Source organism: Thermobia domestica, chromosome 5, assembly GCF_964235325.1.
Source record: "Thermobia domestica chromosome 5, izTheDome1.hap1.1, whole genome shotgun sequence".
NCBI classification, from domain to species: Eukaryota; Metazoa; Arthropoda; class Insecta; order Zygentoma; family Lepismatidae; genus Thermobia; species Thermobia domestica.
The window spans coordinates 270,386,938-270,398,628 of NC_137458.1; the positions used below are offsets into that span (position 1 = coordinate 270,386,938).

Genomic DNA, 11,691 nt, shown 5'->3' on the forward strand with positions numbered 1-11,691 from the left:
TGTTGCTTTATACTCTTTTCTGTGTTTTGTCAATATGATTTGACATAAAGTATTCAAAACTCAAAACATTATTAATCAAGTTTAATTATAACAGAAAAAAATGTTTAAAATTTCTTTTTTTGCTCGACACAGATCAGGAAGTAATAAATTCAAGCATTTTTTTTTTCTGAGTGAAGAGATCAGTGTTTCAATTTTCCTGTTGATTCATGTCAATACATTCTTTTTTTGATCACCTTAGTTTCATAATAAGTAACGCAATAAAATCTGCAAGGATATGAACACTCAATAACACAAATTGTATAGGAAAATTCATATCTTTATTACATTTTTCATAAGTTCTTAAAAATAAAGAAAGTTCTAGGTAAACTTCCTATATCAGCAAAGGTATATATATAATAAATATAAATAACATTCGTAGAAGTTAACATTCTTCATCTTTATTCAAAAGCAAACAATCAAAAATCATATGTACATTCCAAGACTTGGTCTAGTTTTTTTTGGAACTGTACCATAACGTAAAAATGCAACATTTATTCAGGAAAATTAATAACATATATTCAAAGCATTCATCCTCGATTCGTTTACACATATCCAGTCATCATAAAGCAAGTTGCTCTAAAACATGTTATTCTTCTGCTGGTAGTGTTGGTAATGCATTACCCGCAGGTCTGTATCCGTTTTCGTCAGCTTCAAAGGAAATTGTCTCCCTGGTACCTTCTGGGCTAATAAAGCTGTACTCTCCCTTCTGGACAAGAACGTAATCACCATCTGACTTTTGCTTCAATACTCCTCTCCTGGTCTCCGTTATACCTGTCGGTGAGGACAGGCTGGAAAAAAGGGAATCAAAATATAAGTTCATATTGAGGCATATTATTTCTGTATACATGCATCAGCAATATGATCCAAGAAAGGTGAATGCTTATAAAAGAATTGGTGACGTGTAAATGTAACATTTACTAATACGAATAGTTACATTTCTTCATTGCGGGAAGTATGGCATAACGGAATTTTTCAATCTTGAAGATTGAATGTAAGAAAATAAGTGAACATTCTTGGATCGACATATGCATGTTTTGAAGCACAGATGAGGACTCGAACTATGAGCTACAGTATCATCCAATGAAAAAATATAATTCGTTCCTTTAATGTTTTTCTTTACAACAAACACCATTTTGTGTAATGGAGAGAAAATATATTCTTATATTGGAATACAAATCCAACTTCCGTATAAAGTCTCGCTCAGTAAGTTTAGGACGATGAGCTATTAAAATATTTCAGTAGTATTTATGCACACTATATGAAATACTTTATTCGTAGTAATAGCAATGTGGGATACTATGAAAAGTGATTTAATAAGCAGTTGGAAAATCTTCGGACAAAAGTTTATTGCTTACACAAACAAGAACATGAGTAGATGATGTAAATATTGATTTGCATGGAATTTATAATATTAATCGCTGCTGAATTGACTTTTATATATGATAAGATGTCATGAGAACATTTGTTCATATAGTAAATTTCCAGGTTTCTGAAGTCAAAATGGTTGTATTAGTTAATACGATTGAAATATCGAACAAATTTTTATATTACTTCTAACTGACACTTTTGTTTATTACAATGCTAAATTCACCTCATAGAAAAAATATCTGAGATATGTTTGAACTATATTTAGTTACCTTTTTTAAAAATATATTCATATTAGTTGTAGGAAACACAACTTACTAGAAAGGCCATGAAATACGTACCTAAGAGAAAATTGTCCAGCATCATCTTGGATTAAAGTGAAACCTGGAAGGACCTCTTCGGTAAGTGTTCCTGGTAAAATTGCTTTGATGCCTCCTGGTGGACCATAAACTGGAGCTGGTGTAGTAGGAGGTCTTGCAGGAGGATAAGTTGGTGCTGGCGCAGGTGGTGGTGGTGGTGGTGGCGGAGGTGGAGGAGGAGGCGGTGGTGGTCCATATGTTGCTGGTGGAGCAGGAAGAGCAGGAGGATATGTTGGTACTGGAGCAGGTGGCGGTGGTGGTGGTGGTGGAGGTGGAGGAGGAGGTGGTGGAGGAGGAGGTCCGTAAGTTGGTGGCGGAGCAGGAAGTGCAGGAGGATAAGTTGGTACTGGAGCAGGTGGTGGTGGTGGTGGCGGCGGCGGAGGTGGAGGAGGAGGTGGTGGTGGAGGATGTCCGTAAGTTGGTGGCGGAGCAGGAAGTACAGGAGGATAAGTTGGTACTGGAGCAGGTGGTGGTGGTGGTGGCGGCGGCGGAGGTGGAGGAGGAGGTGGTGGTGGAGGAGGTCCGTAAGTTGGTGGCGGAGCAGGAAGTACAGGAGGATAAGTTGGTACTGGAGCAGGTGGTGGTGGTGGTGGCGGAGGTGGAGGAGGCGGCGGCGGTGGAGGTGGTGGTGGAGGTCCGTAAGTTGGTGGCGGAGCAGGAAGTACAGGAGGATAAGTTGGTACTGGAGCAGGTGGTGGTGGTGGTGGCGGAGGTGGAGGAGGCGGCGGCGGTGGAGGTGGTGGTGGAGGTCCGTAAGTTGGAGGTGGAGGTGCAGGAGGATAAGTTGGCACTGGAGCAGGTGGAGGTGGTGGTGGTGGAGGAGGTGGAGGCGGCGGTGGTGGTGGAGGAGGTCCGTAAGTTGGAGGTGGAGGAGGAGGTGCAGGAGGATAAGTTGGCACTGGAGCAGGTGGAGGTGGTGGTGGTGGAGGAGGTGGAGGCGGCGGTGGTGGTGGTGGAGGTCCGTAAGTTGGAGGTGGAGGAGGAGGTGCAGGAGGATAAGTTGGCACTGGAGCAGGTGGAGGTGGTGGTGGTGGAGGAGGTGGAGGCGGCGGCGGTGGTGGTGGAGGTCCATAAGTTGGAGGTGGAGGAGGAGGTGCAGGAGGATAAGTTGGCACTGGAGCAGGTGGAGGTGGTGGTGGTGGAGGAGGTGGAGGCGGCGGTGGTGGTGGTGGAGGTCCATAAGTTGGAGGTGGAGGAGGAGGTGCAGGAGGATAAGTTGGCACTGGAGCAGGTGGAAGTGGTGGTGGTGGAGGAGGTGGAGGCGGTGGTGGTGGTGGCGGTGGAGGTCCATAAGTTGGAGGTGGAGGAGGGGGTGCAGGAGGATATGTTGGTACTGGGGCAGGTGGTGGTGGTGGTGGCGGTGGTGGGGGAGGTGGTGGTGGTGGTGGAGGAGGAGGTGGAGCTGGCGGTGGTCCATAAGTGGGTGCTGGAGTTGTAGACGGAGGGCCATATATAGGTGCTGGCTTAGGTGGTGCAGGTGGCGGATAGGTAGGGTGAGGAGGTGGGTATGGTTCATCTGTTAATACTATTTCAGTTAGGCCAGGTAACGGTGGTGCTCTTAATAGAGGAACATCAGCCAATACGGCTGCCAAACATAAAGTCAATACTGTGATCTGGAAATAAAGGAAACAAAGATATGAATGAAAACGCTTTCCAAATTTAATTTTCCTAAGGAAATGTTCTGCAATAACAATGTACAATGCTTCAAGATAATGCACTTTATAATTCGATATTCAAAATTCCTCATAAAATTATCTGTTTTGCCCATCCCTAGTTCGTATCAAAATATAATCTCATCTTATATGACTTTGAAAAGTTGGAAAAGGATCGATCAATCAACTTATCTAATTCTTGTGCGATAAGTATGCGTAATCTTACAGGGAAAATCTGTAACTTCTAACTACGGAAGAGAAAGGGTATTTTCAAAAAAGTACAAAAACACGTATTGTTATCCCGTGCTGATTTATTGCCAAATTTTCGGAATTTCGAAGTAACGAAACGAAGTAATAAAACCATTGGCTGCAAAATAAAATATTAGGAATGTATAAGAATTATACAATAAAGACATTTTCAAAGTATTGAACAAATGATAAACTGATTTATTTCGTCAAAGTCAGAACACAACCAGACACCCAGAAAGCAACTCAACTCGTCATATTAAAAAAAAAAAAGGTTTAAATTCTGTTTATGAACTTTATTTGCTATTTACGACAAGCATACAGTTTAAAATTTATGACAAATCTAATACAGTGGTTTTCTAATAATATGGGCGACCTGTAATTTACTTCTCAAGGCGTATCACATATCAGTACACTAGATTAAGTTTACAAATTTACATATTATATACTAGCATTAATTGCCCGCTTTGCTAGCTTAAAATAAGAAAAATATGTTCCATTAGTCAGTCGTTTTTTAAATATTACTGAAGCACTCTCTGATATAGGTCATTTTCGATCATTTTTTTATATCTTCTCTCCTCAAGTTCTGGGGCTAAATTTGGGTTTAAACGGGATCAGAAGTGTCACTGTTCATCTCAGCGACCCCGAAAATTATGGATTCGGCACAAATATCTGTCACTTTCAATCGTTTTTTTTTATATATCTGCCCCGTCTCCCAAATTGTATCATCTAATTGAAATGAAAGACAATCCCAGACCTATGTCTTATCTATGATGAAAATTTGATCGAGATCGGTTGGGTGGCTCAAGAGTTATGGAGTCACAGATGTAGTCATTTCCATTTCTATATAGACTGATTTTTATATATCACCCTTCCTCCCCCGCTCCTAAGTTGCATTATCAAGTGAAATGATAAAAACGTACTAGGCCCAAACCTCATCTATGTTGAAAATTTGGTGAGATCTGACAGGTAGTTCAAGAGGTACAAAGTCACCAACATAGTGACTTTCCCTATTATATATATGTATAATGTCATAGACCATGGATCGTCACTCTTTCTTTCGAGTAAACTCAATATGAATGATACGCCTATGACAATGTACGTAGCTTTGAAAATTCCCTTGTAGAGATAGCTAATTTCAGAATTCAAAATAGTTTATATCATAATGAAGGTACTGTAAGAGGTCACTGGTTCGTTTACTTAATCTTCAAAATAATAATTCTCAACGTGTTTTACACTTTCTTATCTGGCTTTTAATATTTGATCAAGCGAAGTGTACATAATCGACTTTTCTACACATACAATAAAATATGTATACCTTCATACACACTTCTTTACTCGTCAATATGTCTACGTATTAGTACAATTATTTATGTCGTTGCTATAGAAACATCAACACTTATTTTTGTTACTGATTACATAAATAATAATCTCGAAAAATCTCTATATATCTTTCTTTCTCTTTTATACATTATAATGTTCACATAATTCGCCTCTGATCCCTTTCTGAGAATAGGCACAGATTGCCAATGAAACATACAATGTTATCGTTGAGGTATGAATACATTGCCGTTTATAGTAGAACAATATTTAATGAAAAAATACAATTTTCGTTTGGTCACTTTGATCTTAAGTTTTTTTCCGCATTTTTAGTCATTCTTTCCTTTTTTAAAAGTGTATTTACGAACATTTTTCAAGAAGGATTTAGAAACCCAGTACGTAACATTTCAAGCATTTCTGTCCCAAATAAATGAAATTTCCAAAAATTGATGAAACTAGCAAACAAAGAAATATATCTTTTAAATGCAAATAAAACAATCTACCGTGGTATTGAAGAAAATCTCTTCTGAAATTGTGAATGTTTGTTAAATTTCACCTTTGTCTTGTTGTTTCTAGTATCTATGTATGTAATCATCTTCGCCTTTCAGTTTCGGTGGTCAAACATTCATTGTTAAATATTTTTTGTTTGTAATATAACTCCTTCTTCTTCTTTTTACAAAATTAAGTATATGGAATGGGGGGATAGGATTACTCACGAGATTAGACGAAACAAAACTTACGTAACACGTTTAGAGACGAGACATGGCTCTACCAAAAGAAATAGATATACCTAGTGCTGGATTTACGCATAACCTAAAAAAGCTATAGCTTAGGGCTCCACTCCGTTGCAGGGCTCCCCAAAAAATTTAAAAGAAAAACTGCATGTACATTTCCAAAATACAGGGTGTTTCAAAACAACACCGACAACGTTTGGCAGGTGATTCCTGACACCAATATAAGACAAAAAGTATAGACCAACCTGGGTGCACAAATGTTTTCTTTTGGAGTTATAGGCTGCCGAAACATAAAAAAAAATGAAATTTAATGGTCCATAGCTCAAAAACTATGGAACCGACCTTAGTTGGGTAAAAACTTCACTTAGGAGCTAATATGTGCACTATCCGAAAATACATGTTTCAGAGTTCTAAAGTACTCACGAAGCAATTTTTATAGACGAAGTTTAGCTAAGGGCATATAATTTGAAGTACTCGCAAACTATCTCTATAAAAATTGTTGCTTAAGTACCGCAAGACTGTGAATCATGCATTTTTGGATAGCGCACGTATTAGTTCTTAAGTGAAGTCTTGACCCAACTACGGTAGGTCCCATAATATTAGAGCTATAGATATTTAAAGGTCATTTTTACATGTTTTCGGCAACCTATGACTCCGAAAGAAAGCATTTGTGCACCCAGGTTGGTCTACACTTTTTGTCTTATTTTGGTTTCAGGAATCACATCCCGAACGTTGTCGTTGTTGTTTTGAAACATCCTGTATAAGGTAAGAAAACAGATAACATAAAGCGTCCGAAGTAATAAAAAATATATTTTTTAAGTCCGAGATTAATAACTATGTCACTAACAATATACCTTTTAATTGGATTTGAGTTCGAAGAATTACTTTGAAAAAAATCATATTTTGTCATGTGAAAATGGTAGTGGCGCATCCATGCGGGATCATCGGGTCTAGATCCCCAATCCCCTAAAACTTCCTAACTCAACATATATTTTTACACTTTCTCAATAAAACCAAGAGTAAAAGTGAGGGGGAACGCGGGGAGATGCCATCCCCCACCTCCAAAAAATATGTACGGCGTCCCTACAGTTCCTACAGAAGTACAATTGGCAAAGATAGGCAGGTGGACAGCGTGACGTCATGCCGCCACCTACCGTCCCCCTACCTTTTCAGATCCACTTTTATCCCTGAATAAAACCATACTTGTTTAAGACGGAAATGATTGATGTAGTATGAAAATTTGATCTTACTCTTCGTCTGTATTCTTTCTCTTATAAAAATAATCTAATTCTATTTTATTTTTCAGAAAATATAAGAGGAAGTATTTTACAATTACTTCTTGTTTTTCGGGTGCACAAATATACAGGTTTAATGCTATATAGCTAATAATTTTACTATAAGTATTGATTTTAAATGGTAAACTGATTCAAACGTTTTATCAGCTTGAAGTTCATACAAACCCCGCCACTGAACTAAGTGGGTATTGTGTGTGTGTGTGTGTGTGTGTGTGTGTGTGTGTGTAGAGTAATTTTCACTTGTTTTGGAAATGGTGAGTCCATTCTATGCTTCCCTAGTTAAATTTAGGAGACAATATTTGACATAACTTAAAACGTTAAGAATTTTATTTGTGAGAGCCCCAATAGTAAACAGTTTAGTGAAATGGTTTCAGATCATTTTTTTGTTCCATATAAGCAATTTGTTTTATTGTTTTTGTGCTAGGAATGTTGTTAACCTATTTCATCCTTCATTTATACATTCATCTTCGTACCACATCATATTGTATGAAAAATTGATCTTCAAATGCTTCCCCCTGCCCTCCAACAGCGGGGAACTTAAGTGGGGTAAGTTGCTCCCTTCCCCCACACAGGTTACGACACTGCATGAAATACATTACAGTATTCATATCTCATTATAAGCTTTAGTTCTTGCACTATGTTGGTAGCTCGGCTGAACATACAGATAAGCGCCACTTAAGGTGAAATTGAGTTATTAGGTGAAATAGCTTAGGATTGAACTCCAGAACAGTATGTAGGTAATTTAATTTCTTAAATGTAACTGCAGATGGCAAATGAAGTTTGTCTGGTACGTGTCATTGCATTGAATTGCATGAGAATGTAGAACCTTTTTTTTTCCAGTTTATGTGAAAGTTAAAAAATGTGACATACATTATGTTTCCCCAAGCAACTCATATATTCTACCGTTGCTGATAACGGATATAAATACAAATTAATGATTTGATGTGCATTGGTGGAATTTAATGGATACTTTGGTGGTGTTTCATGATGGTAACATGATCACCAAAATGAAATAATTAAAACCATATTTGACTTGAAGTGAAAACGAGGGCTGACCCTAGGCAATTCACTGCCCCCTGTAATAACCCTTCCTTCTCCAGAAATAACGTATCTTAGAAGCTATGATTTTAAATACTTTACTCCATCATAATTTTAGTACCGTAATGAGAATAAAGTATTCACTGAATAATAATAATAATAATAATAATAATAATAATAATAATAATAATAATAATAATAATAATAATAATAATAATAATAATAATAATAATAATATATTAATAAGAAGGGTTGTAATATCAATGAGAATGTATAAAATTACCCTGTTTATCAATGAATTAACTTTGAATTACAAATGTATTGTCACGTTAAAATATAATCGGGGGCATCTGTGGCTTAATGGTAGACGCGCTCACCTTGGGCGCATAGGATCTCTGGTTCGATCCTAGCTTGGGCCAAATGATCTTTGTGGTGGACAAATACGTGTGTATAGATTCTCTTTGGATTCTATACGTTTCCTCTCACTTTCGTCATTTTACTATTATCATCTATCTCGGCATCGCCCGTCTCCCTTAGCCTTGGTGCATTAATCGCTGGACATTAACCTCAAATTTTTCACAGTATTTATGCCATAAAGTTATCGCCGACACCAATTTATTTGTACGATTTTTGCGTTAAATTGAAATCATTTCAAGTCCGTTCTTTCGAGTTTCACCCTCTTATGGAACTAAATAAGTTCTAGTTTCGAGAAACTACGCTCGCTTCTTCCTACATTACAAGCAGTAACAGTAATAATACAATATATTCATAATAGAACTATAATATGCAAATAGACAGGGTTAGATCGGTAAATGTAACCATTATTATCATGAAGTTATGTTCCAATAAGACATATTTATTTCTGCGCGTATTGCACATACGGTAGAGCCGGCCCAGTGAGTAACAATACCATGAAATTATTGATTTGGTCAGCTGTTACAATTTTCTGATTTCTTCTATTTCATTCATTTACAACACAAGAGGGAAGAGAAGTAATTTCACAAAGTTAATAATAATTGAAGTCATACACAAAACTCATGATTAACCTCTCTTCACCTGCAACTATTGCTTGAACAAACTAATAATTTCCACAAATAAAAATCGTCACTGGGCAAAAAAGAATTATTTTGCTTTTAGAATGTGTAGACACATTTTGAAAAGTTATCTTGTTGAAATACTCTCTCTCTCTCTCTCTCTCTCTCTCTCTTTTTTTTTTTTTAGCACTAATAATTTAAAATGTTAATTTAAAAATCTTAACACGATATAACAACATATTTTCAACATCGAGAATATAAAGAAATTACAGCTTCTTGTTACAGTTACAAGACACCAACTTCTACTGTATTTTAATTTTTAAAAAAATTGTACCCACTCCAAAGACGAAATTAAGACATAATCTAGCTTCTTAAATCATTTTCTTTTAAATAATTCAAACGATGTTTCGAAAAAAGACACATACATATAAACCGTATGTTAAAATAAATGATTTTTAAAGTTTTATTTGAGTTCAGGGATCAGTTTTATGCACTACTTCCTGCAAACTGCTCACCTGATCTTTGCTATCAAAATTTTTATAGTAAATATTATAGAACAAGAAATTATAGATCAAAGAAATTATAGAATAACATATGGAAGAAGTTCGTTTAGACTGATGGGTGGAAAAAGAGTGCCCTTTCTCTAACCCCACCTCATTATTTTAAGTGGATTATTTTGAATTATCTGACCATTTCTTAATGACTTTACACATATAAATGCATTATTTTAATGCATTTTGATGAACTTAAAGTGCAATAAAACTCTACTGACTGCAATACTTGTATCTTAGCTAATTATTTAATTAAAACCCTCGGAAAATATATTTGGCTCCTATTATTGACTCATTTGATTGGTTTATATTTACGCTCTTTATCCGCAGCGGGGCAAGTTAAGGATATAAATAGAGCCGTGCAAGTTATGTTCTCCTATTGGGAATCGAACCCAGGATCTTCCTTTAGCTTTTATATTTCATTTTAACACTTGATATATTAAAGGTGAGTTACTTCTTAACTTGAAGCGTTATTTGAGATCGTCAAACAACAGATACACGAACACCAGAATATCCAGGACAGTAATAAAAATCGTGCATTGTCAACAGTGTGGGACTCGAACCGGATGATTGGTTTCATCCCACACCTAACGACTCACACAGTGCCAGCAATTTTAAGTCTAGTGATAAACAGAGAGCCTGAATTATTAACACAATATTTTTTAAGTTGATAATATAATCTTAGTCAAACGTGTCTAATATAATATGCTCTCTTGCAATTAGGCTGGGAAAGACTCCTATTTCCGTCTTACAATATTATCCTATGGTTGTGAAGTAATACAAAGTGATTAATAATAAACGTTGGAATACTTACCGACTTCATGTTGGAAGATATTCTTTAACTTGAGTCTCAACTAAACTGTGCCTAAGCACTGACAAATTTGACTTTTATACATTTTTAGTAAAGATGAGACAATAACAGAAGCAGGTTTTCGAGTTCAATGAATTGCGAAAACTCAAAGAAAATTTTCGTTCCTGTCTTTTTCCTACAGATATTTACGTATTTCGTCTTTTAATGAAATATTATTGATATGTTTTGTGATATGAAATAGCTGACAAAATAGTTCAATAATTTGTTTATCTGAAAGTCCCAACTACGTACACATGGATATTATGTCCTCCAGTCTAAAAGTATTGTGTAGAGAATTCTAGAATTGTTTTCATCATTAGCCAAAATGTTTCTTCCTATTTCTGCGAAGGACACATACGTAGCTGTTTACGTTAGTCCTAAATGTTTTCATTTGGTAAAACCAAGACATTGTAACAGAATGAGATAGTAACAGATGAGATTCGTTCTTTCGATTAGTGACTTTCTGTTTCTTTCTTTAAATCTCTAACCTTGAAAATGACAAAAGATCAACAGTTTTCTCTAATAATTTCTGATTTTCTTGCACATGAAAAATGATGACATTTTAAAATAACATCAGGAAAGCCACATAGTCAGAAATATCTATGTACTTGTAGTATATTGGAATGTATATCTGATCGTAATATTAATAATCTATTTTCTAGTATTGACTAATTACATCCCTGGAGAACTGTTACTGCGATGTCGTAATATATTATCCCGGCCAGGAATTTGTACTATGTCACTTATTATGTAAACATGACATTAAACTCTGGATTGTCATTGCTTTCTCGTTGTTGATGTAATATTTGCTTATATATGCAATTATGGAATGTTATTCCAATTCTAAATTTAGATACACACCAATTCTTCATGAATCACTGTACTAAAGATGTTTCTGGAATAGCTGTAGATTCTGCTTAAGGAGGTTCATTGCACAAAAACTATTATATTATTTTAGCGCTTTAGTAAATGATTAATAATGGATAAGCGTCTGTTCTTAGAATGTTGAAAGTAAGATTGGCCCATGACCGATAAATACAATAAAATCTAATTATTGATGCATGTGGTCTCAGGTTCGATTCGTGGTAGAAAAGTTTTGAAATTTGAATTCGTTCCACCATAAAGCATAGACCTACGAAGTGGCACGATAGATCACTGGTAGAGTACTTAGCTCTGGTACGTGGAGCCCCTGGTTCGAGTCCTGCCGA

General features: G+C 36.3%; 1 protein-coding gene across 1 annotated transcript; it reads right to left on the reverse strand.

Annotated features, from left to right (window-relative positions):
* Window positions 1-415: 415 nt before the first annotated feature.
* Window positions 416-10,603, reverse strand: LOC145686621 (uncharacterized). Its single transcript, XM_081760083.1, has 3 exons — window positions 10,448-10,603; window positions 1,746-3,376; window positions 416-827 (listed from the first exon to the last, which is right to left on the reverse strand). The coding sequence occupies exons 1-3, from the start codon at window positions 10,454-10,456 to the stop codon at window positions 626-628; spliced, it is 1,842 nt and encodes a 613-aa protein (XP_081616209.1). The 5' UTR covers window positions 10,457-10,603; the 3' UTR covers window positions 416-625.
* Between the last annotated feature and the right edge of the window lie 1,088 nt (window positions 10,604-11,691).

Bases quoted from the DNA above. Each gene is read 5' to 3' on its own strand.
- LOC145686621 (XM_081760083.1), bottom strand. The intron at 828-1,745 runs GTACGTATTTCA...CCTTTTTTCCAG, and splicing joins GCTGGACAATTTTCTCTTAG to CCTGTCCTCACCGACAGGTA.